This window comes from Akanthomyces muscarius, chromosome 4 (assembly GCF_028009165.1).
Source record: "Akanthomyces muscarius strain Ve6 chromosome 4, whole genome shotgun sequence".
NCBI classification, from domain to species: Eukaryota; Fungi; Ascomycota; class Sordariomycetes; order Hypocreales; family Cordycipitaceae; genus Akanthomyces; species Akanthomyces muscarius.
In genome coordinates this window covers 3,012,844-3,036,556 of record NC_079244.1, presented here as the reverse complement: position 1 = coordinate 3,036,556, position 23,713 = coordinate 3,012,844, and the positions used below count along the sequence as shown (strand labels likewise).

Sequence of the window (23,713 nt, the reverse complement as noted above, 5' to 3'; positions counted from 1 at the left end):
GAAGGACAAAACATGGAGATAAATGGGGCGATTCTGGAGGACGACTTTCTTGTGAGAGAGCTGAAGTTCAACTGAGGGGTCGAGATCGCATTTTCTTCTTGCGGCCATGGTTTCGTCATGATGGCAGCTGTAGATTCAGCGCTACAATGACGCTGTCCTGTGACCCTGGTGCTGTTATGCCATGAGAGCTTGTAGCCCCTTTGTAGTAGTACCTCGTACTAGGCATGGCCAAATGCAGCTCAGCACCATACCATGATTTTAACATTGAGAAATTGCACATTCCGAGTTTTTTCTTGCTAGCGCGCCAGCCATTGTTAGTGACTTGAGGCTTGCCAATCAGTGACAAGCTTTGTCTACGGCGTCGGGCTGGAGCCGTCTCACCTGCTTCTTCAGGCCTCAGCGGGTATACCGGGCTTGCCTAGTTTCCACCACACGACAGGTGTGGCTTCGGTTCTTCCCCTTGCTCGTCTTGTTGCCTTGGCTCGCTGAGGATGGGCTTCTGCGTCCAGGTTGTGGGATATCGTGCATCCGGGGCCCGCTCAATCGGTCATGGTTGCTGGTCTAGAACGTCCATTAATGTGGAAACATGGTCCAGGATTCCCTGCTGGATTTCATTTCTGGCGTGCATCGCCATCAATTTGATAACTAGAGCAACCTGTGCTGTCTCATCGATCGATGAGACGCAGCGCTCTGGCAAGTCGCGCAGAGGGCGTACGTTGGTGTTGGGAAGCTCAAGACGTGCGATGCCAAAGACCCCTTCTGAACTATTAGGCTCCATAATGACGTTTCCTCAAGTGTGCGCTGTGCGGTCAACCTGTACGAAAAGCCAATTGCACGACCCGGCTTTCTTCTTCTTGAACCGATGTAAGCTTCTACGCCAGGAATCACAACATCGGAAGGTGCTGCGCTTACCGGTCAGTGGGTAGTCACAAGGGAGAAAACCCCCCTCAGCCGATAACCGGAAGACCTGACATCCTAAAGTAGTTTGACACCACGTACAGGTCAGGTAGGAACCAATTTGCAAAAAGTAGAGTCCACATCATATTAGATTCAGTGAGGCCCTGTAATGTGCAGACTACCATTCGGCGGCAGGTGACGTCGCCATTTACGGGACGCGGAGACTCATGTAGATGTGCCGACAAACAAGCCTCGTCGCCGGCGTCAGGCTTCAGCCGGTGTTCGATTGTCCCTCTAAGCATCGTCATAACTGACAAAACCCCAGAGTTCGTTGCAATTGGTGCAGAGCGTCCACCAGTAGGCAGCATCTCCGCAGTTACCACTTTGCAAAGGGGTGCCCGCAAGCGTCATAGCCGCTGCTGGGAAAGAAACGCTACGGCCGGAACTAATATGAAGCTGGGCGGGTGCCCAGCGCAATGGAGAATTGGCCAGCCGCTGGAGCTGGTGGTGCCCACCACTGTAACTGACAGCCTCCCGTGCCTCCTACTCAGTAGAAGTTTAGTAGCAGTGCGGCTGCCGGCAAACATGGACAGAGCCCGTGAGAGAGCCTGCAAAAACAAATCGCTCCTTCTCCCCTGTGCCGAGAAGCGTGCACCAATCGATGGTATATGGCACTCGGTAACAGCGTACGTTCGGTAACAGCGTGCGTAGTGTAAGCCAGACGATCACGCGCCGATGAATTCAATGAACCTACGCCGGGTATATGGTCAGCAGCCCACATGTCACACACGCATTTACACCACCCACCCCCATTTTTAAGAAGCTGGGGGAGCATATGACAGCCAAAAAGCGACAGCATCGAGCCGTGGTCCTTGGTGGGGAGTTTCGCTGCCAATTTGGCAAGCCAAACCAAGCCTGCGGCGCGCTAGGATTGCCACAGGGGGAGTGGGTGGTGTGGTGACCGGCTGGCTGATGCGAGGCGAAGGAGCTGCGTATGCAAGCAAGCACCCAACATGAGGTAAAGACGGAGCAGCCCGTTTCGCCATGGCCGAGTGGCGATGATCTCGGTGCAGCAGAGCAGCCTCGGACTGTACTCTGCCTGGACCCTGTCCCACTGTGGCTCTTCCTGGCATCCATCTGTATCTATTTCCGTTGCGCACACAACAATGCGGGCAGTGGCTGTGCGGCTCAAATCGAGGTCTCGAATATGGAGCCGCACTGGTAACTAGTTCGCGTAGCGTAGCAGTTGGCGCTGAGAGGTCGAGTCCAATGACCAGTGTTTTAGGCACGGTGGTGGCGAAGATGCGCTTCTGCAAGCAGTGCTGAGCTGAATTCAGCATCTGCAAGGCACGGCGAATCATGTGCAGTATCGAGAGCTGCGCTTTGCATCGGCATGGCGTTGTGTTGGTGACGAATATTGAAAGGGCACGCAAGCCATCTCTAAAGTGGTGTCGTGCATACTCCGTGTATGGATCTGTAAAGGTGCAGAGAGGCTGAGCTGCAAAACTTGGTGGCAACGCTCCGCCGAATACGGGCAGCTCCATTTCAAAGCTATTTGATACCGGCATGGCGGTTTACAGAGCCATAGCTTTTAGGTGACATGCATTGCTGTCGTAATGGTTGGCGGCCGCGGGGAAAACAACTGGAGCTGAGCGAGACAGCAGCAACACTAATAACTCGAGTCAGTGTTATGGCAGCTGACGTTGCTATTGACATCGTGACGAGAATCTATTTGCGCAAGTAGCGAATGTGGGAGATTGTAATGTTTCGAATGCCTGAGCCGTTGGCCGTTTGCCCATGACACAAACATCCAGCACGCGATGATTCATGGTCGCAACAAAGCATACAGGCGCCGTCTGTTGTGTGGCTACTAGCAGCGACGATGCACAACAGCAACGAGCTTGACCAGACTAGGGATCGTTAGCGAGCCGGGATTTATGTTGGCCCAGGAGATGGTGTGAGGATGGAGTTTGTGTGCAATGAACGGACGTGGTTGGGTGGTTTGGAGAGGGATGTTTGATTCTGAGAGTGATGTGAAGGGCAAAGACAGGTCTATGAGGGATCAATGGGAGTGTGGCGCCACAGGGCATCTACTGGTAGAGCACCGCACCCCCCCAAAATTAGCGTTGACGATTGCTTTTGAGGGTTCGCTGGGAAGGTCTGGCTTGTTGCTTGGTTGCTTGGGTTGCTTGAGTACCTACCTAGGGGCCTTATTAGCGGGGTGTGGCTGGTGGGTTCAGGGCGTGCAGCATGACCTTGTAGGCACCTCACTCAAGCACTTCCATGGCAGCACAACTTGAGGGAGCAGGGGAGGAGGTACCGCCAGCCCGGGTCCACGGCCCAAGACGCAGGTAAGGTGCGACCGCAGAGAGTGTTAGCTCGATCCGGTGCAGCAGTGTGGCATCAAGCGAATGCATGCCTACTGGGTACACTGTGGCGGCCGCGGGACAAGAGCGTGACAACGAATCGTACAATGCCACGCGAGAATGCATTTATCCTGTGAGCTGTACTGCATTGATAGCAAGAATGCCCCGGCAGTGAAGCCGCGGTTATACGACATTAGGTAGCTTCAGAATGTACCAGTATTGTTCAAACAGTTTTCTCGAACAACCCAAAGATGGCTCCCACCTCCCACCTACCTACCACCCCCCTGGGGCCTGCCGCCCTGCTAGCCTCGCCCCCCGCCCCCTTCTCTTCTGCCGCCACATGCACTGGCGGGGGCCGCTATCAGGTAAAAGCAACCCACTCAAGCTGCTAAGGCCGCTGACGAAGGCTGCGAGAAGACACTGCTTGGCTGCATCCTGGAGGAGACTGCAAGAAAAAAAAAGCCCATTTTGTGCCGCCACACCAAGAGCGGTACGTACCGCAGTTGGTTGGCAAGTTGGGTAGGCACGCAAGCAAGTATGGTACTGTATCTCATCGAGCTTCGCGAGGTGGTGGTCGCTGCAACATCAAATGTAGCACATGCTGCCGCTACCCAAACTAGCGCCTCCATCCCACCACGAACGTCGAGCAAATCACCACCCACCACTCACCACCCACCGCCTGCTGGACAGTGAGAGGTCCACTGGAACCGCCTGCTCACTGCACCTGCTGCACCTGCACTCCCGCCAGCCGGGCCCTCCACAGGCCTCGTCTGGCCCGGTCTCAGCGGCCGGGGGCCATTTTTCGATCGGCCTTCAAAAACACTGGCACCAACTCTTAACTTTGCCTCCTCTCCCAACATTCGTTCTGCCTTTGTCAGTGCGTTAGCGTTCGTTCTTTTTCACCATCTTTTCACATCCTCTTCTCTGGTCACCGGCGAGGCCTTCATTCCTCTCCTCCGTCGACAGATTGCACCTGGTTTTGGGTTGCTCTTCCTTCTTGTCCCGCAAGCGGGCCGACTGTACTCGAGAGGTTCGCGACTTGACCCTCCATCCCGCCACCTTACGACGTTGCTACCCATTCCTCTACACGCACTTGTGTTTGCAATTGCCACGGGGCATGGCCATGGTCGCTTCCCAGTGACTATCCTTGCAGCTTTCTGTATGTTGATTGCCTTTCGTCACCACTGGTTTATGCGCCCTTCTCGAGTCGCCTTCGCAGGCGTTTGTGCAGCACCCGTTTGCTTCAGTTGGCCTACCCTCACGGCCACCTCTTTCAAACAACACGATTCTGCAAAAGGCTTCACCGATCAATCTCCAAACGCTAACCAGCATCGTGTTCTTAGTCCGCCATGGCGGTCGCTGATAACATGTCCACTCACCAACGGCGACAATCCGAACCGTCTATACCTACCTCCGACTTGATCCTCCGCGAGACGCAATATTTATACTCATTCACGCTCCTCATTGCCTTCGTATCATGCGTGGCATGGTACAGCATTTATAATGCCAAAAAGCAGGAGAGCATTGTCCAATCCCAGGTAAAAGGCCCTGGAGGAAAGCCGTTGCCTGTCACCAAGAAGAGGGCCAAGGACGATGGCGAGCGAAAGCTAGGCCCTCACTTTGGCCCGACTGCCAAAAACGTCTTCCGGTATCTGGCTGGAGTAGTTTTCCTCTCCTATGTTGCAACTGGCGCCTCCATGTTTGACCATGCCTTCTACCACGACAACCCGTTCAAATGGTCCAAGGACGGCCTCGCCTGGGCTGGTGAGTGGACTGTTGTCCACGTGCTGGGCTCCATTTTCTTCTACCTCTACATCTGTTTCTCGCTTTTCGACTGGAAAAAAGGACCCAACGTCGTCCACCTCCTGATCTGGGTTCTCGGCCTAGCTGGCGAGGTTGTTCTCTTCTCGACCACCTTTATCGCTGCGAGCGAATGCCACTTTTACAAGCCCGAGGCCCCCGAAAATGACAAAAATTGCATTGATCACTGGACCAAAATCGAATTAGTGCTCTACTTTGTCCGCATTCTGCATTTGATTGCCCTCATCGGTCTCTTCAGCATTGCCTGGATTGGCAAAGTGCGATCAGCAGGCTCTTACAAACTCGAAGATGGCTTTGCCCATGAGCAGACTCCTCTTTTGAATGGCAATCATAGGTCCTATGACGCACAAAACGGCGATACCAATCGTTCCGAGTCTAACGCCCGCGAATCATATTCTCGACGCTCTCGAGGCCGAACCATGTCTAATGCCGCCAAACAAGCGGCTCCTGCTTCGCGCAAAGACGAGAACGCCGCCTTTTATCGACCACAGAAGCTGCCTCACAAGACTTGGTGGGAGTACGTCCGCGGATATTCTCTCTTCTTTCCCTACTTGTGGCCCAAGGATTCTGTTAGACTGCAGCTGCAAGTTCTTCTTTGCTTCATCTTGGTTATTATTCAGCGCATTGTCAACATCATCGTTCCGAACCAGATCGGTGAGGTCGTTAAGCAGCTCAATTATGCCATCAAGGAAGTGCAGGATGGACAACCGCTGACTATGGATCTCTTTCCACTTCGCGCTTCCCTATTTCTTGGAGTCCTCTGGATTCTTCAGGGTATGCTCGGCCCGCTTCGCTCCTTGCTCTGGATTCCGGTCTCACAGTACTCATATCGGGGCTTGACAACGGCCGCCTTCAACCATGTGCATTCTCTCAGCTTGGACTTCCATTTGTCCAAGCGCACAGGTGAAGTCTTGTCCGCGCTGAACAAGGGATCTTCCATCAACTCTTTCCTCGAACAGGTCACTTTCCAGGTCATTCCCATGCTCTTCGATTTGATCTTGTCTATCAGCGTCTTCTACTTCAAATTTGGTCCTCTATACGCTCAGATCAACTTGATCGATACCTGCTGGTACCTCTACATGACGATCAAGATGGCATCGACTAGAGCTGACCAACGACGCGAAATGACAAACGCTGACAGGGAGGAAGAGGCCGTCAAGAATGATTCGATATCTAGCTACGAGACCGTCAAGTACTTCAACGCCGAAGATTACGAGTCCAACCGCTATCGTGACAAGGTTGGAGCCTATCAAACGGCCGAAGCCAAGGTGCAGATGGGCATGGTCATGATGAATGTTTGCCAGACGCTGGTCTTCAACCTCGGCCGAATTCTGGCAGCCCTCATCTGTGGCTGGCAAGTTGCAGTGGGAATGCGCGAATCCCCCGATTGGTTTGTCGTGATCTCCTACCTGACCCAGCTCCAAGGCCCACTCAACTTCTTCGGCACCTTTTACCGTACCGTACAACAGTCCATGATTTCTGGCGAGCGCTTGCTCGAACTCTTCAAGATTCAACCCACGGTCGTTGACAGTCCCAACGCAAAGCCCCTCGAAGAATTCTCTGGCCATATCCGCTGGAAAAATGTCTGCTTTTCTTACGACAGGCGGCGTCCAGCGCTGCGCAATATCAGCTTCGAGTGCCAGCCTGGCACCACGACTGCCTTTGTTGGTGAGTCCGGTGGCGGTAAATCGACCCTGTTCCGCCACATGTTCCGATACTACGATTGCGATGAAGGCAGCATCGAGCTGGATGGCAAGGATGTTCGAGACCTGACCATTTCGTCTGTTCGACGTCATATTGGTGTCGTACCTCAGGACACAACGTTGTTCAATGAATCACTCATGTACAACTTGAGATACGCAAACCCAAATGCCACGGATGAGGAAGTGTTTGCAGCCTGCAAAGCGGCCAGCATTCACGACCGAATCCTGTCCTTCCCAGACCAGTACGAAACACAGGTTGGAGAGCGTGGCTTGAGACTGAGCGGAGGCGAGAAACAGCGTGTTGCCATTGCTCGCACAATTCTCAAGGATCCTCGCATCATCATGCTTGACGAAGCTACTTCGGCTCTGGATTCTCACACCGAGCAGGAAATCCAAGAGAATGTCTGGAGCATTGGCCAAGGCCGCACCCTTCTTATTATTGCTCATCGCTTGTCTACGATTACTCACGCCGACCAGATTATTGTGCTCAACGCGGGCACAATCGTCGAAAAGGGCACGCACGAGGAGCTCCTGGCCGCTGGTGGCCGGTACGCGTCCATGTGGGAGAAGCAAATCCGTGCAGAACGCGCACTTGACGCTGCCAGAGAAGCTACTCTGCGCGCTACGCGTGCTCTCCGCAGAGCCAACATGAACCACAAGAAGGCAGCCGAGGCACCCCTTGACGGCTATAACAGTCTGGGCTCGTCAGCTTCTCTTTCTGGCAACAATGCAAGGAGCGGATCCAAGAACAGCAAGAGTGAAGATACCACCGAGGAAGTCACCACCTCCGGCTCTTCGTCGTCTGACGAAGAGTCGGGACACACCGAAGAGCACTCGCGAGAGCGCAAACCGCATCAGTAAGACTGCAGTCGATTCGAATCGGGTCCGAATTTTTTTCTTTCTTGTTTTTCAGGGAAAAGACATGTTTTTCTTTACGTCATAGAAGGCAACAAGACTCTGGAAAGCGACTAAAGACCAATGCTGCACACCGTGAGGTGGAATTTGGCACTTAATATTTATTGCTGTCCCAAGGGACAGACGAGCGGGATTTTGTTTGTTTAGCATTTTTGTGTCGGCTCATTTCTTTTATATTTCACGCCTCCGCTTTTTCTTTTCTCTCTTGCTACCGCGAAGAGGCATTATCATTCACGTTGTTACGAAAGAACTCTTGTTTCGCTTCTTTTTTCTCTCTCTCTCTTCTACTTTCCCGTAGCTGGCAAGACCCCCACCGGCTACCAAATCTGCATACGAGCGGCGTTGACAGGGCGTCTGGTTTTCTTCTTTTTCCATTACTAGTTATGTATTGGCTCTGCCTGTTCCTTTTTCTTCTTTTCCACCAATCATACTTTTCGAATCGTTTTGCAAATGACCTCTGATGATAATTTCATTTCCACTTTCTTTGCTATGTTGCCGAAAACTCTTTTTTTTTTAACCAGGCCGGACAGGTTTCTGTAGTTGTTTTGCCAAGTGTCAGGCAGGAGGCTGTTGTAATCACAAGACGGAAATGGAGGGGAAAAAGAATTCATAAATATCCACGTGTGTGCTTCATTCTTCTTGGAGCAGTAAGCGCATTCTGGCGGCACAAAAGCGTGCTTTTTTACGTTTATCATCTAGTATATTTCTCGAAAGAAGAACAAGAAAAATGAAGAAAATAATGAAAGGTGGAGAAAATTGAGAAGAATAAGAGATACAAGGACGCAAATTAAGAAGATTAGAAATGAGTCCCGCTCGCTCCCGAATGTTATCCCAGCTATCCAACGACAATTGACGCTTCCAGTTTGCTCCTTCGATGCGCCACGTCGTTTTCCGCTTCCTCGAGTCTAAATTTGATCCAACTTTGGAGAGAAGCGGATGCCCTTTCCCCATACAATGACCTTGTAGATCATCTCCACGAGTGCCTGGCTGCGCTCGTCACTGCACTATAAGCAATTCCCTCTTGCTTCTCAACAGACGGAACGACGTCGTGATTGAAGCTGAAGCTGTATTGGCCATCGATTCCGCCGCTGCAAGCATGTATTAAAAATATATAAAGTACAGCAAAAAGAAAAAATTGCGACCCGAGATGGAACAGCTCCAGCCAAGGGGGCCATCCATCCCAAGCCTAAAGATGCAGTTTGGAAGAAGCTATATAGTACATAGAAGAGAGAGAAAAAAAGCACACGTATTCATCCTTGTCATCCATCCCATCATGCGGGAGGCCCATGTCCATGCCATATCCCCTCGCCGTGTCAACCCAGCGTAAAGGTGCTCATCCGGGGATCTGTCTCTGGGCTCACCAGTCCCCGATACCATGCAATATACTACCACCATCCCTCCTCATTCATCAAGCCCCTCTAGGCTTCTGCTCTCTCAGGCATAAAAAAAAGTCATAAACAAAGCGAGTGTAAGTGAAACCTTGTCAACACCCGATTTTCTTTTCGCGGTGTGGTGGTGTTGTTAAAAGACAAACTCCGGTTTCCATGCAATTTGCAAAATCCAGCATTAATAATTTCCATATAAAAAGGTGAGGGCGAATAACGCCGAGCCATGTAAAGACCATGAGACTGCGAAAATGCTCTTCGTCGCGAAAAAAGTTGGAGTTTTTGCGCATTTACTCAGACTTGCCATTGGGCTTTTGACCGTTTATCTGAAGAATCGGCACAGACTGCTTCTTCTGCACCGACGCGGGCGTCTCGTCCTCGTCCTCGTCATCGGAGCGGTCATCGGTGGCATTGCTGTCGCGGACGAAGCGGTAGGCGATGCGCAGAATGTAAAAGAGCCAAAAGAGGTTGAGGGCCTGGAGGGAGGTGAGCAGGGCGGTGGTGATGTACTGGCTGATCCAGCACTTGTACTGCTCCGTCTCCCAGTTGAGCTCAAAGGGGCCGACAGTGCGGAACTCGGTGAACATGGAGATGATGATCTTGATGTTGATGTAGTGGCGGAGGTAAACCCAGACGCAGACAAAGACGAAGAAGTAGGGAGCGATGAGGAAGTGATCGAGGTAGTTGAGCACCTTGGAGGTGGCGAGGAAGAAGTCGGAGATGTCGTGCGAGGTGTAGACGGCGATGCCAATGTAGGTAAAGTGGAAGCGGTAGGAGAGGCCAATGAGGGCGAGGCTGACAATGTGGTGACCGACGAGCTCGTAGTAGTCCTTGCGGGGCTTCTCGAGGCCAAGGATGAGGACAATGGCCTGCTGGGCCCAGTAGGCGGCCTGGAAGAGGTAGTAGAATTTGACGACGGCCTCGTGGGCGCGGTGCGGAAAGGCGTCGTACATGCCGGTGGTGTTGTAGTACCAGACGGGCGTCTTGCTCATGACGTACAGGCCAGCCGGTCCGAGAAAGGCAAAGTAGATGGCTGTGTAGGCTTGCTCCATGAAGCGCGCCTGCTTGCCCTTGCTGAGGCCGGTGCGGCGGGCCCACGGGCGCAGAAGCTCCTGCATGATGAACTCGCGGGTAAAGGAGAGCACGATGATGTAAAACGAGACAAAGGCAATGTCCCACTTGCCCTTGCCGTACATGACTGGTTTCGAGGGGTCCGTCTGGGGCAGCGGGTAGGAGAGAAAGATGAAGCGGTGGAGAATGTTGGACTCGGTCGGGTTGACGGCATAGCCGGCGAGGAACATGACGAGGAGGAGGGCGGGCAGGACAAAGGTGCGGCGCACGACGAGCTGGCGGAAGCGCGAGAGCAGGCCGCGCGCGGGCCGGCGCTTCGAGATGCGCTTGCCGTTGGCTTGCGACGAGGCCGACGTGGGCGTGACGGGGGAGTCGGCCTGATGACGGATGAGCAAGACGTTAGTGGGTGCCATGGTTGGGGGGTTTCGCGACGGATGAAGTGCAACTAAGCAGTGAAGAAGACGATGGAGGAGGAAACGGGAAAGGAAGACATACATAGTGACCAAAGGAATCACCGGCATTTAAGCTGGCTTGGCTCGAGGCAAAGGCCGGCGCTCCCGTGTCGCCGGCGCGGATTTCGCCGCCCAGGCCAGAGCTCTTGCGTCGGCGGCGCGGCGCCGAGTCCTCGTCCATGGCAAAAGGATCGAGAGAGGTGTTGAGGAGCGGAAAAGGCTCCTTGTCGTTTGCCGCGTCGCTCGTCGCCATGTTTTCTCTCTATTCAGTCGTTTTGTTCTAATTCGTTGCGTGGGAGTTTTGACTGTTTAGGGGGGGGGGCTTCTTGCTGGTGACGTCGTAGCGTGTGCTTTTTTTCTCGATCAGATTCGCGAAACTTTGTCTCTGGAGCTGAATGAAGAAATTGGTCAAATAAGGAGCGTAGTGGTGTTGCCAAGGTTTCAATTCCAAAAGTCGCCGAGGGATTCCGCCAGAAAGCAGCTTCCGTCGTCCAAGGGCAAGGTGAATATGATGAAGAGAAGAGGAAGGAGAAGATTGGGTTGGGGAGAGCGGCAGAAGAAGAATGAGATTTGGCGTTCGCTCCTTGGCGTGCTTGCTGGTTTCGACCTCTCGCGCTCCTCGGTTGGTGGGGACCCCTGTGTTGCCTGTAGCGGCAAAGCGACGACAAAGAAGGAGGGATCTGACCCGCAGCGCGTCATTCAGAGATTGCAGGGGAAGAAAGGAAAGAAAGTGGTGTGAGCGATGCAGCGCGGATGCAAACTTTTTTTTTACTGATTTCCTCTATAGATTCGGCAGCGTGTAGAGATGACCTTGTGTAGATGAGGCTCTCGGGCAGATCTGACGATGATGCACCCCGTTTGCGTGCCAGCTGCCCAGCCGGTTTTGGCTGCCAGCTGCCAGCTGCGCCGACTGCTCAGCCACGGAGTATTAATGGCCTACCTATTCAACTCCGACCCCGGGCCGGGACGCTCGCACATATACCAGTATTAAGAAAATATCATCCTCTCACCCAGCCATTTCTCTCTCTCTCAAAACTCAGGAGAGAGGCCGCTCCAGCTAAAACCCATGCAGGCCCGTTTGATTAAAAACCCCACCAACTCTGACGGCGCAAGTGCAGACCAGGTCAAGGGTAAAAGTCTCAGGGCCCGCACCCGCAGCTTCTTGGCAGCACCCCGTCGGCGGTCGAATCAGAGCGGCCGCCTTTTTCCTACATTGCCGTCACTGCCAACTGCTTGGGGAAAAAAATGCACGGTGTCATGTAGCCAGTTTCGTTTCATAAAAACTAGGTTCACATCTTTACCAAGTACGAGGAGACTGAGTCAACCGCCTTTGAGAAACAAGCCCGTGTGTCTTTGAATGTATCGACTACCGACTGCCGAGCAACCTCCAGAATGCAATGCTAGAAAATGCAAAAGCAACGCCAAGTGGGCGCCCTATCCCCCCCCCCCCCAAAGAGGACACTCCCAAAATGATGGTATATCGTATATATATATATTATATTTACAAGACGGCCACTCCAAGCCGTCTGCTTTTCCTTCATGTACATGTAGACTTCTCCTACCCCGCGCGAGACGCCGACGACCCATTGGGCCGCTCCCGGGACAGTACAGACGACAAGTCGTCCGTCGTCGAGTGGCCTTCATCTTCCTCATCCTCCTCGCCCTCAAACGACTCGTCGTCTTCTTCCTCATCATACACCGCGGCACGGCGATTCACGCCCGGCCACAGCGGCGGCTGGTTGACCGGCAGAGGAAGCGGCGACGGTCTGCTGCGCGTGGCTGCGGACCGCGAAGGGCCGTTGGCGGCATATCGCTCCGACGCCGTCGATGCCGCGGCGTCAATGGCCGAGCTGCCGCCGTAGACACTGCCACCTTGTGAGTGCTGCTGTGCAGGCTGCTGCTGTCGCCTTGCTTCGCTGCCCTCCTCGTCTTCTTCGAGCACCTGCTGCAACGCAGCGCCGACGCGAGGAGGCGTAGGCACCACCGTGACGGGCAGCTTGCCCGTGTCTGTCGACGGATGAAACTTTTCGCGGAAGCGGTCAGCCTGAGACGCGGCAAAGTCCTCCAGGCGCCCGCGGATGTCCCATCTGCCGCCCCGACTGCCTCGACCGCCTGCTGCGATCGCGTTGAAGTCCACGGTTCGGGTTACGGTATGCTGATCATCAGTAGCATCTTGCACTTCCGGCTCGTGATTGTACGAGACCGAGCGCATGACCCTCGTCCTTGCTGGCACCGCAATGCTTGCCTCTCTATTGTGTTCGCTTGCGGCGTTTGCAGCATCGCCAGCCGTATCTGGCGAGGATCTTGCCCCTGCACCTCGTCCATTATGACTCCGCGCATCGTAAGCATCCTCGCTGTAGCCCTGAGGCCCGCTTGGGTACCTTGCCAAATCTGTCGTCTGTGAATAGTGCGGGACAGGCGGCTCTGGTGTCCTCGACTCGCCCTGGTATCGAACAGCATACACGGTGCTTGCCGCGCTGGGTGTGTCGGTTCTGCTGACAGGTGTGGCAGCCTGCGCTGCTCGTTGCGACCAGAGTGGCGGTCGCAGTATGTCGCCCATGCTCCGCCCTTCGTGTTCGTGGGAATTCGGTCCTCCAGCGTGCCCATTCTGCATACCGCCAGGACCGAGGGCATGTCCATTGGGCCGGTGATACACCTGCCCGCCTTCCAAGTCAATGCCGTTGCTTCCACCACTGCTGCCGCTCCCCCCAAATTTGCCATGCTTATGGCGCCAAGGATATTCAGCGGCATTGATTTCAAGCATGTCGTCTCCGTCGTAGACCTCGCGGCCCAGCACGCCGTCCTTCTTCTCTTCACGTTCCAGGGCCTCTATTCGCTCGACCCATTCCCAGACAACCACACTTGCGGCAGCGGCGCCGACCCAGCGCACATAGTCGCCCCAAGCGGTAAAATTGGGCTTCGAGATGTCAAGAATGAAGAAAACGATGGGCACGGTGATGGACAGAAGCGAAATCACCGCAACGAGACAAATATTCTTCATCAACGGGTGGTAAAAGCCATATCGTCGCTTCAAGAATGCGTAGTATGATACCCAGAAAAAGTAAAGAAGGCCGAGCGAGAGCTTGAAGACGTAGCTAATGGCCGGTATGGGGTGGGCGAGCCCTTTGTTGGTATGGCTGTCGTCGGTTGCGTTGGGATCGACATAGTTGCCGTTTAGAATGTCGTATTGACCGAAAGGAAAGCTGTTGAGCGAAGAGAAGACGACGTCAAGACTGATTAGTGCAAAAGCTACCCATTTAATGACGACCTTTTCCCGATGTCGAGGGAAGAGGCGGATAAGAGTCTGGGCTTGCGCTAGCCAGAGAAATGTGTCTGATATAATTCGAATCACTTTGAGCTCGAGGCGCGACATGACGTCGCGCTGCAGCTCGCGGGCATTGGTGATGCCCCACACGTACTGGTCCTTGACAATGGACATTGTGTCGGCCGTCGCAATAGTGAGTGATATGGCGACGGTCAGCGCGGCAATCTTCTGCAGCCACGGACGACCGCCGATGCTAACGCCACCAGAGGACGAGCTGCTGGTGAAGCTTCCACGGCTACCGAGGTACACGATGCCACCATCGAACGTGGACCGCGTGGTGATGAAGAGGGCAATGACGAGCATCCAGGAAACAATGGTGGTGGCGGCGAGGGCGTAGATGATGGGCGAAGTGGAGAGGTAGAAGGGGTCGCCAAAACTCGATATATGCACCGTCTTGGGGTTGTCGTTGCCGTTGTGAAAGTTGAGCGTCGCCGAGGCGGTGGGGGTGCCCGTCGTCGCCGTGAGGACAATGTCCGAGATTGTAATGTTGCCATCGTCGGTGGACGTGGAAGACTGTTTCGTCGCGGCCGCAGCCTGTGCAGAGTCCGGCGACGTGACGACCGGTGACGTGACGGGCGTGCCGCTGGTTGTGGCTCCTTGTTTCGATTCGGCGCTGCTGCTACTGCTGCTGAGGCTGGTGGCGCGGCCGTCGCTCTCGGCGCGCATGAGAAGAGGCACGCAGGGGACCTGCTGCACGAGCGGCTCGGCGAGGGTGATGGGCAGGCCCAGGTCGGGAAGGGTGATGACGCCAAAGGCCGGGTAGAGGGTCGACGTGCAGAGGGAAGCGGCCGCCGTCAGCGTCGCCGAGGCGGCCACGTCGACCGACACCATCCTCTCTGCGAGCCCTCGCCTAGACGGAGAGGAATTATGCTATTGCAGGAGTCCGGTCGAGCGTGTGCTCGGGTTTGCGAAGACGCCCGCCAGGTGACGAGGCGGCGTGTGTCGCGAGATAAATGCCGGAAGGAAGCGAGGAAAAAGCAAGGAAAAGCGCAAGGCTAGCGAGTGAGGGCCATGGAATCGCAGTATACCCTGACCCGCGGGGTGACGTGGTCGGTTTGGGTGGTCGTCTTCCGAGATGTACCAGGGAGTCGTCCAACGTCGAAGTCGAGAAAACGGACCGGCGATTTTGTGGCTGAGCAGCCGGCGTCGAGTGGTTGCGTGTACTAGGGAGGAAACAGTTGCAGTAGGCAATGTGAGCGGTTTCGACATGGACAAATGGAAAAAGATAAGGAAAGTCGGAGAATGCGGGGTGTGAATAGAGTCGTGCAAAGGTGGTGTTGTTGAAGAGGAAGAGGAGGCGAGAGAGATTGGCGCGACACAGCGATGCGGCGACAGGCTGCGACAGCGATAGACAGGCTTTCCGGTAGGCACGGGCGAGAATTCCGTTAGTTTACCAGTACCTACACACTCACTGAAGAAGGAGGCTGTGTGGACCGCTGTAGGAAGCGTTTTAGTGGGTGCTTATTAAGTTAGCATGCGACTAGCGGAAAGCCACGCCATGCGCCCGCCGCTGACAATGCCAGCACTTGGGAAAAGGTACCGTTCAGTGCCATTCATTATTATGCTTATTTACTGCTAGGTATCCAAATCTCATTAAAACGTGTACCCTTTTTTGCAACGAGGATTTTCTCTCTCTTTCCGTCTCTATCCCATCTACACCGCGGCGGCACCCCAACGGGTACCGTCCTCAGACTTGGCGACGGGCATCTGGAGCCTCGTTTGCCGCACTACGTGTATCATGGAACTCTCCGTTCTGCAGCCAAATCGAGACCTATGTACGTAGCGATAGTACTGCTCTCTAAAATCCTAGAGCGGCAAGATTAAAATCCCACAAGACACAAAAGTTCAACGCCCCTCTTGCGTCTGCATGTCTCTCCTCATCTGTCCTCATGCAGCATGCTAGTCATGCACAAGGATCAACCCCGTCACAAGGGTCCTTCTTGCTCCGGGGACGAGAATGGCGCCATGGGTTCAGCATTCGACAAGAAGACCACAGACATGCTGGCTGAGAAAGGCTGTAAAAAAAATAAAAAAATAAAATAAAACGCACCGTGGTCGCTCCCATCTTTCATCGCCCCAGAACCCTCTCCATCGCAGCTCACACGATTGCTTCTCGGCGCCGCGTCAGCCCATATCGGCCAAGAAGGGGGAAAAGGCAAGATTCTCCCGAAGCACAGCAGCTGCCCAGGTCTGCGCCCCAGCTGAATGGCGCAAACCGTCTTCCGCAAGTTCTTCTTTGTCTTGGCATTTCGGAGCATCTCTGTTGCCCCTCACCAGTTTTTCGAATCACGTTACTTGATCAATATATACTCATGTAGTCGTCGCCCGCCAATGATACCCCGCGTCGGAAGCCTTTCCCCTTATTAGCCAGCGCCCGCTAGAGATAAGCTTATTTACTGCTCCCTGTCAGCACGCTCATCAAAGGCTACAGCAGTTACAAATTAAATGCCAAATATGCGCATACAATCTGCAGTTGACAGTTCCGCTCTGCCATGACAAGAATTTACAAAGTACCTTCGCAGGCGAGAAAAAAATCGTTAAAAAAAAAGAGTTCCATTAGATGTCTCTTGGGGTATTTGCTTTTTTTCTAACTGGTAAAAGTCGCCACGAATAAATATAAATTCTTTTGAAGAAGATAAAGAAAACCAGAGCATATCCATGTGCACGCACACCTTTTCCCCCATCAACAGGAATGATTATTAATGGGAAATGTGAAATAAGAAACAAGAAGAATCCGTCTTCTCTTTTTTGCAACAGAATACCATGCCCTCTTCCATAAACGCCGCCAATATGCAAGCCACAAAAGAAAATGAAAGACTGCGCGTCTCGACCGACACCAGCGAGACACTCCTGTCCCTTCAGTAATCATCCGACTCCTCTTGGATGCCTCGGTACCTCATCTCCAGTACCCATTTGCCGTCAAAGTCGATGCCCTTGCGCACCTTGGTTCCGGCTTTGCGCCAGACTGTGTGCCCTAGACCCATGTCCACAATGTATAATCGCCACTCCTCGTCTTGAGCGATGCCCCCGTTCGCCGACAGAGGATCTTCGTCGTCCGGGGGTGTCACGGCCTCGACAAGCCCTCGTTTCGGAGCTCCCACAGCCACCACATATCGCGGCTTGACAAAGAGCTGCGACCCGTCAATGATGGCCACCTTGCCAGTGCTGGGATCGATGCCCGAGGGCACGTCAATGGCCAGCACGAAAGCTTCGTTGCGGTTGGCCCACTCCATTAGCTCGTACACAGTCGCCTGATCGCCGATGCGCAGCTCCTCGAATGACATGGTCAGTCCGAGGAGAGCATCAATGATTAAAGACACAGACACTCGTCCAGTCCCTGAGCTGCCTGCCGATGTGACGGCTGCACCAGCTGGCGTCGTCTTGCGAAGCTGCTCAAAGAAATCATTCTTTTTGAGCACCCTGCCGCCAAAGCTGCGATACAGCTGAATCTGGCGACGAAGTTCCTCCAGCAGGTCGCGCTCGCGCTCAATGCCCACCAGGCAAACCATGATGTCGTAGCCCTTGTTGCGCAAGTGACGGCCAGCGACCAGCGCACGGATACTTGACTTGTTGTTACCCGCCAAAATCACGACTGTTGAATTGTTCGGCGGCGATGCGTCAGAGGCCTGCGATAGCGCCGCTCCAGCCATTTCGTATCGAACTTTGAGTGCTGGGTCGGACAGTGCCTGAACCGCCACCTCGGCGATGCCACGGCCAGCATTCTCCGCCATCAGAGTCTCTGGCAGTCCGACTTCGTTGGCAGCAATGTTTTCTAGGTTAAGCATTTGCAGCGTCGAAATAGCCTCCACGCGGCGGTTTGACGGGACAAGGTAGAGACCTGGCTGTTGGATCTGTGGCGGTTGTACATCCGCGCTACGATATCCAGATCGTGGGCTAGATCGACGCGATGGCAGCGACTGTCGCACGCTCGAGTTGACACGCGAAAGTGGCTGCCCACCCATGGCAGCGCTTGCCTTGCGTGACTGCGAGCGGCGACTAGGCCCCGATTTGCTGTCTGCTCTCTTGGTCGATTGCCCGCTTTTCTGTTCGCGACCGCTTAAGACCTCATTGTGATGAACGCCTCCGACTTCAGCCTCACTATTCCAGTAATCAGCATTTTGGGTGCTTGACGGCAAGTCCAGAACGTTTTCCGTGTAATGCAAGTTCTTGCCCCCTGCTGTTCCGGGTTTCGGGTTCCGGTTGTGCGACACAAGTCGATCAGCCTCGTCAACAACGTCATCCTTGCGCATCTGATCGAACAACGTGCGCTTATCAAACTTGGCGAGATTGTTCTCAAAGTCAAACTCAGGCATTTCTTCCGTGACATCTTCCGAAGCCCAGCCGTTGTCAGGCAAGTCTTTGGGCGTCTTGCCGTTTTTCTTGAGAGCTTTGAATGGCTGGAAGGATGATGTGCTCTGTAGCATGGGCGTCTGTCGCCAGCCCTTGCCGTGGCTACCGGGAGCAGCTGCAACGCCGTCATCATCATGTTCAATTGGCTTTGACTGTCGAGAGTTGCGGTTTCGAGCCTTGCGCTTCTGTGGTGTCGCCTCGGGGGTAGTCGGCACATTCTCGGCATCAGCTGCCTTGGAAATGCTAATGCTCTTGAAGAGGCGACCGAGATCGCCTTTTGATTGATGATCTGATGAGATGGCTGGGTATGGCATGCCCGGATTAAGAGGCTGCGCAGGGGCCTTGTGCGGTGCACTCGCCGGAGGAGGCCCCGAATCTGGGCGGCGACCCATGCTCAGGATAGCAGGATCAACGAAGTTTGATTTCGTGGGCGACAAGTTCTGGACTGCATATCCTGGCGGTTGAGTCGGTGTTGGGGCGTCGTATTCGGGGGGAGGAGGAGGAGGTTGCTGCTGTTGGTCTCGGGGTAGCTCGGAGAGGTCGGCAATGTTGAGAGCGTTGATGCGCATGAGCGGAACGTGCTCTTGCGTCGCAACTATATAGACTGGGTGGATGTGTTAGTACAACAGCGCCGAGACGAAAAGAGGGCTAAAGACGCCATACCGTTGGTGAGACTGAGGCTGCTGCCAGCTTCAACGTCTCGAACGGTGCCAATGAGCCGGTATCCTGGCGGGTCGCGCAGGATTACCCGCATCTGGAGACCAATGAACTGGTTCGCCATAGTGGGTGACTTGTAGCGTCTTGTGCGCTGTCAGCCGTCTATGACCCGTCTGGTGGTTGTTGTTCAGAGGTATATGTCGCTGTCGCCAAAGAAGGGGGGGGGGGGGCAAGCTGCGGTCACGAGAGACCACTGAGCTTAGCCGAAAATCTCCTGCATTAAAGAGGAAATTACGATATCCAGATTGGCGGGAGAGGAGTGTCCGCTCGTGATTTCCTCGCTCAAATCCAAAACTCGAGTCTGCAGCCGTTGCGGAGCTGGCTCGTCGTTTGCGGATTGCTTTTGCGGTTCTTGATTGTCTCGATTGGCGCACGAGTAATCGATAAATCAAGAATTATCACGAGGGAAAATAAAACAAAATCGTTGCCAAGTAAGCGAATACCGGCTCCTTCTTCCTATCTGTACTCGTTCCTCGCTGCTCAAGGGAATTGGCCACGGTGTTCTCGCCTCGTCGTCGGTTGCTAGGCCAGAGGCAGAAAAACAAGAGGTCTCGTGGCCAAGTTGCCAGGTGCTGCTGCAGGGGCGGGCGGCAGCGGAGGCAAGGCCGGCGACAGACAGGAGTAGGCAATGCAGAAGAAACAGACGAGAATGGCTCCAGCAATCCCGTCTTGTTTTATCGCGCTGCAAATCGTCGGCTCTCGGGAGGAGAATCGCTGGGGTTGGAGAGTGAAGGAGGAAAAGAAGCGTCGGCGACCAGACCAGCGGGCGAGAAATCCTGTTCCCTGCTCCCCGCCAAAACTGCCACCACCAGCAAGTCCCCTCTGCGCCACTGGGCCACTGGGGAGCCCACTGCCTGCTAACCTACCAGTAGGGTAAGATGGACGGTTTGGTGTAATTCACATTGCAGCCGCCGTCGCGGGGCCCTGTATTCCCCGCTATACACTTGACCTCGAGATGTCTAGATATATGAGCACACAGTCGCATCAGTGTTCAATTTGATTAATTTTGACTGTTTTTACCGAGATGCTTCGGGTAGACACTGTGACTCCTGCCGAACCGCTGTAGCCTGTAAGTTGGCTCCTGGTTCCGCGTGCGACAAGCAGCCACAGACCCACTCGCCGGCAGAGTCATCGCACACTGTGCCACGGACGTCAGACCCACTGGGCCGAAGCCATATCCGTTGCAGCCAGGAATAGCTTTGAAAGCGGCGACATGGTAGTAGGTAAACTTGCAATACAGAAAACTAACAATAATAGACATAAGAGCGATAACAGGCGGAATAGCGGAATAAGCACAACAGTTATAACAAGTATAATAGCTGTAATACGTATATTAAGCACAACGACTACAAGCACAACAGCTAAAGTAAGCACAATAGTGGCAATATCAATCCTTTTATACATGGCATTATACAATATCCATAGCTATATATCACTAGACGCCTCTTCTAGCTGCGACAAAGTCTAATATCGAGCTCGGTCCTCGTCGCGTGCCGGCCTCAGCCGCCGAATACAGCTTACCATAAAATTCCACCACCTTCGGGTGTGCCATCACCTTGTGCCTGTCAAAGCCTATCACGCGCAGGCCGTCCTGGCAAGTCGCTCGAGACAGCGCCACGTACGCCTGTCCCTTTTCAAACACCCTGCTCAGGTTGACCGTGACTCGTTCCAGCGTTTGGCCCTGCGCCTTGTGGATCGACAGTGCCCAGGCCAGAATTAACGGCAGCTGGGTTCTCTTCGCTTGCACCTCGCCATTGGGCAGCTCAACCTTCCACTCTTCCGGCTGGCAGAGAATGACGCGCGGCATACCCGATGCCGACACAAACTGCACCACGGGGAACTGCTTCTTGGAATTTGATATCAACTCAGAATCGCGGCTGAAACTGCTCAGCTTCTTTCGGGCCTTGTTGAACGCGGCATCCATTGTCGGATCATCCGGTATACCTCCGCCCATCTCAAATGTTCGCTCATCCGAGAATCCAATCACACGGCCAAGAGACCCGTTCACCAGTGATGCATCCAAGTTCTTGATAAGCATGACCTGCGCATTGAGCTTCAGATCAATTGACTTGGGAGCCATCATGTTCGCGAGCAGCCTCTCTTTGATCGCTGGGTCTCCTGAATCGGCAGCCCCAAATCGGTGAATCTCACCAGGCAAGTCTCGTAGTCGCTTCTCGTTCGATCCTTCTACTTGCGCACGTAAAGGGAAAAGTTCTGCAGAATCGACGCCATCGTCAAAGTTGAGTGGTCTCTCAAGAGCCTTGAAGGCTTCCACCGTTTCGTCCGTAATCTTGCCCAGTCGCATTTCGTTGAGCATACGGGCAAAATCCGGATCACGCTGACGGAATACTTGAGTCAGCCCAATCGTGTGTTCTATCGACGTAGTCCATGTTGCAGCATCAAATGCAAATTTCGCCGCGACCTTTGAGTCATCAGGCACCGGTGGAAGCTGGAAAAAATCTCCAGTAATGACAAGCTGAATTCCTCCCCACGGTCGCCCATTGTTGCGTATTGTGCGGCCAATCTGGGACAGCTTATCGAATAAATCTCCGTCCACCATGGAGATTTCATCAATGATGAGAACTTTGCACTTCAGCCATCGGTTCTTGGCTTTTGGGTTTCTTCGCACTTTCTTGACCAGGACGGAAGCGTCTTCTTTGCCCAACCCGATGCCCGAGAAGCTGTGCAGCGTGACGCCACCAATGTTGCATGCAGCGAGGCCTGTTGACGCAGTCACTGCTACGCGCTCTGATTCCCGTGCATACTTGGCTTTTAATTCGCTGATGATGGCTCTCATCAACACCGATTTACCTGTACCAGCAGGTCCGGTGAAGAAGACGCTTTGCCCTTGCTCGACGACAAGATCCAGTACGTGTCGCTGTTCGCTACTCAGCGAAATGGCTGCTGAACGTTGCACGGGGAGGGTCGACGGGTCAGGTGGAGGAAGATCCGCCGAAGCTTCGGCCTCTGATACTTCCTGCTTTGTGCTTCTCTGGTTCTTGAGCTGTTTCTTTTGTTCCTTAATAGCGCTGGCGGACGGGTCCCAGAGGCCTCGGGCTTGTGCCTTTTCTGCTGGTGTCTCGGGCTTTGCGTTCAGAGACTCTTCTTCTAAGGCCTTGTCTCGCCGCCAAGCGGCAGGAAGCGCTCGTTTCTTAGTCTTCTTAGGTGCTGGCGTCTCAAAACAGTCGTCATCAGCTTCTGGCGATTCCCGTTTCAGAGAGTTACTGCTCCCTGACAGGGTCGACTCGTTCCGAGGTTGCTGTGGTGGTAGAAAGTGTGAGGCCGGCGATGACGACCAGGGAATCGCTTGCTCTGACGACTGCGGTGCTGCAAATCTAGAAATCGGCGTAATTTTCTCTTTCGGGGCCGTAAATTGAGAAATCGACGTGACTTTGGACGGCGATACGGCCAATGGCACTTTAAAATCGAGATCCAAATCGTCGTCGTCGCTGAAGTCGTCCTCGACGAAAAAGACTTCTGGCTGTCGAGTTTTGGTGGTGTCGTCCGCTGTCAAGTCAATGACACTCGCCTGGAAAGAAGAAGAGGAGTTGCGGTAAAGAGAAGCCAAAGACCCCTTGCCTGCTCTGCCGCCACTTGCAGCGCCATTGTCCTTAGTTGGCTTGTCGCCTGACTGCTCGCATTGCGGTCGGCTGGCACGGGCAGTCGAGGGCGACGAGTCTAGAAAGCGCGGAGGTCCACGCCACTTGAGTTGATCGCGAATGTCCGAAGGGGGTTGACTCGGGCTGCTGGACGGGAAGAGTTGCTTCGCGAGCTCGCCGCCCTTGGAGCTGCGCTGCGAGGGCGGAGGCTGGTTAGCCTCGTAGCTCTTGTTGGCTTTAGCGAGCATGGAATCGGGCGGTGCAGCGACTGAAGCACTATCGGACAAGTATCGCGTTATTCGACCATGGGGACGTGAAGGAGTGGCAGCAATGGGGCGGACAAAAGGGCAGCGGAGCAAAGGCAAGGATCTATAGGGCAAGCTAGAGACTCCTCGAGTCATATGAAAAGGATTGGTCAGTTGAAGAAGGAACGTGGGATAGGAAAGTATGGAGGGGGCCAGGTGCGTTGAGGTGCCAGTGATTGGCACGCGTCTGATGCCCACCGCGACAGCGCGTCTAAGTGGCTTAGCTAATCACAAGCAACCACATAGTAGGCGGACGATGAAAAAAGATAGTACAGTAATAAGAATAAAAGTAAAAATAAGAAAAATGGAAAGAATAAGAAATATAAGAGAGAATAAGGAAGAAAGGAAAAATAAGAAAAATAAGAAGAGCAAAAAAATAGTGTGGAAAAGAAAGAAGTAAGTAAATACAACAAAACACACTGTCTTTACTAGATGCATATATGTAATGGTGCTACTATCTTACCTATATTGCTACTAGAGTTTTATACTGACTTATAAAGTAAGTCGCTGTGCGGTTCATCTCGGTATCTCTGCCAAGCCTCATTCTCTGCCAGCCGGAAGAGTGGAAGGTTGAGCTGCCCAATGGCGAGGTGCAAGCGAAGAGAGCCCAGCTGCCGTTGATCCTGGCCTGGGCACTATAATGTGCCGGACTGGCTCAATGTCCTTTGACATAAAAGTCTCTTGGAAATGCATTGATTTGACGAATGGCAACGACGCTATCCTCAAAACCTAGTGGTTGCCCCAGAACCTTGGACCTCTTGCGGGCGGCAGTGGATGGGTCAGTGTCGGTGAGTGTGACGTTCCTGA

At 53.8% G+C, this 23,713-nt stretch overlaps 5 protein-coding genes across 6 annotated transcripts; 1 reads left to right on the top strand and 4 right to left on the bottom strand.

Annotated features, from left to right (window-relative positions):
• Positions 1–4,612: 4,612 nt before the first annotated feature.
• LMH87_011692 (uncharacterized protein) lies at positions 4,613–7,648 on the top strand (the record flags this gene model as incomplete). 2 transcript variants are annotated; one of them, XM_056200874.1, is made up of 2 exons in its annotated part: positions 4,613–4,801; positions 4,875–4,928. In XM_056200874.1, 2 exons carry the CDS (start codon positions 4,613–4,615, stop codon positions 4,926–4,928), a joined length of 243 nt encoding a protein of 80 aa, XP_056052682.1. The 2 variants fall into 2 exon arrangements, with proteins under 2 accessions (XP_056052682.1, XP_056052681.1); XM_056200875.1 differs by having other exon boundaries at positions 4,613–7,648.
• Positions 7,649–9,377: 1,729 nt separating this feature from the next.
• On the bottom strand, positions 9,378–10,863 carry LMH87_011691 (uncharacterized protein; the record flags this gene model as incomplete). The annotated part of the gene is made up of 2 exons (XM_056200873.1): positions 9,378–10,535; positions 10,654–10,863. The coding sequence occupies 2 exons, from the start codon at positions 10,861–10,863 to the stop codon at positions 9,378–9,380; spliced, it is 1,368 nt and encodes a 455-aa protein (XP_056052680.1).
• A 1,305-nt stretch (positions 10,864–12,168) lies between these two features.
• Positions 12,169–14,766, bottom strand: LMH87_011690 (uncharacterized protein; the record flags this gene model as incomplete). Its single annotated transcript, XM_056200872.1, has 1 exon — positions 12,169–14,766. The coding sequence occupies one exon, from the start codon at positions 14,764–14,766 to the stop codon at positions 12,169–12,171; it is 2,598 nt and encodes an 865-aa protein (XP_056052679.1).
• A 2,027-nt stretch (positions 14,767–16,793) lies between these two features.
• On the bottom strand, positions 16,794–19,066 carry LMH87_011689 (uncharacterized protein; the record flags this gene model as incomplete). The annotated part of the gene is made up of 2 exons (XM_056200871.1): positions 16,794–18,889; positions 18,949–19,066. The coding sequence occupies 2 exons, from the start codon at positions 19,064–19,066 to the stop codon at positions 16,794–16,796; spliced, it is 2,214 nt and encodes a 737-aa protein (XP_056052678.1).
• A 1,371-nt stretch (positions 19,067–20,437) lies between these two features.
• On the bottom strand, positions 20,438–22,849 carry LMH87_011688 (uncharacterized protein; the record flags this gene model as incomplete). Its single annotated transcript, XM_056200869.1, has 1 exon — positions 20,438–22,849. The coding sequence occupies one exon, from the start codon at positions 22,847–22,849 to the stop codon at positions 20,438–20,440; it is 2,412 nt and encodes an 803-aa protein (XP_056052677.1).
• Positions 22,850–23,713: the final 864 nt, after the last annotated feature.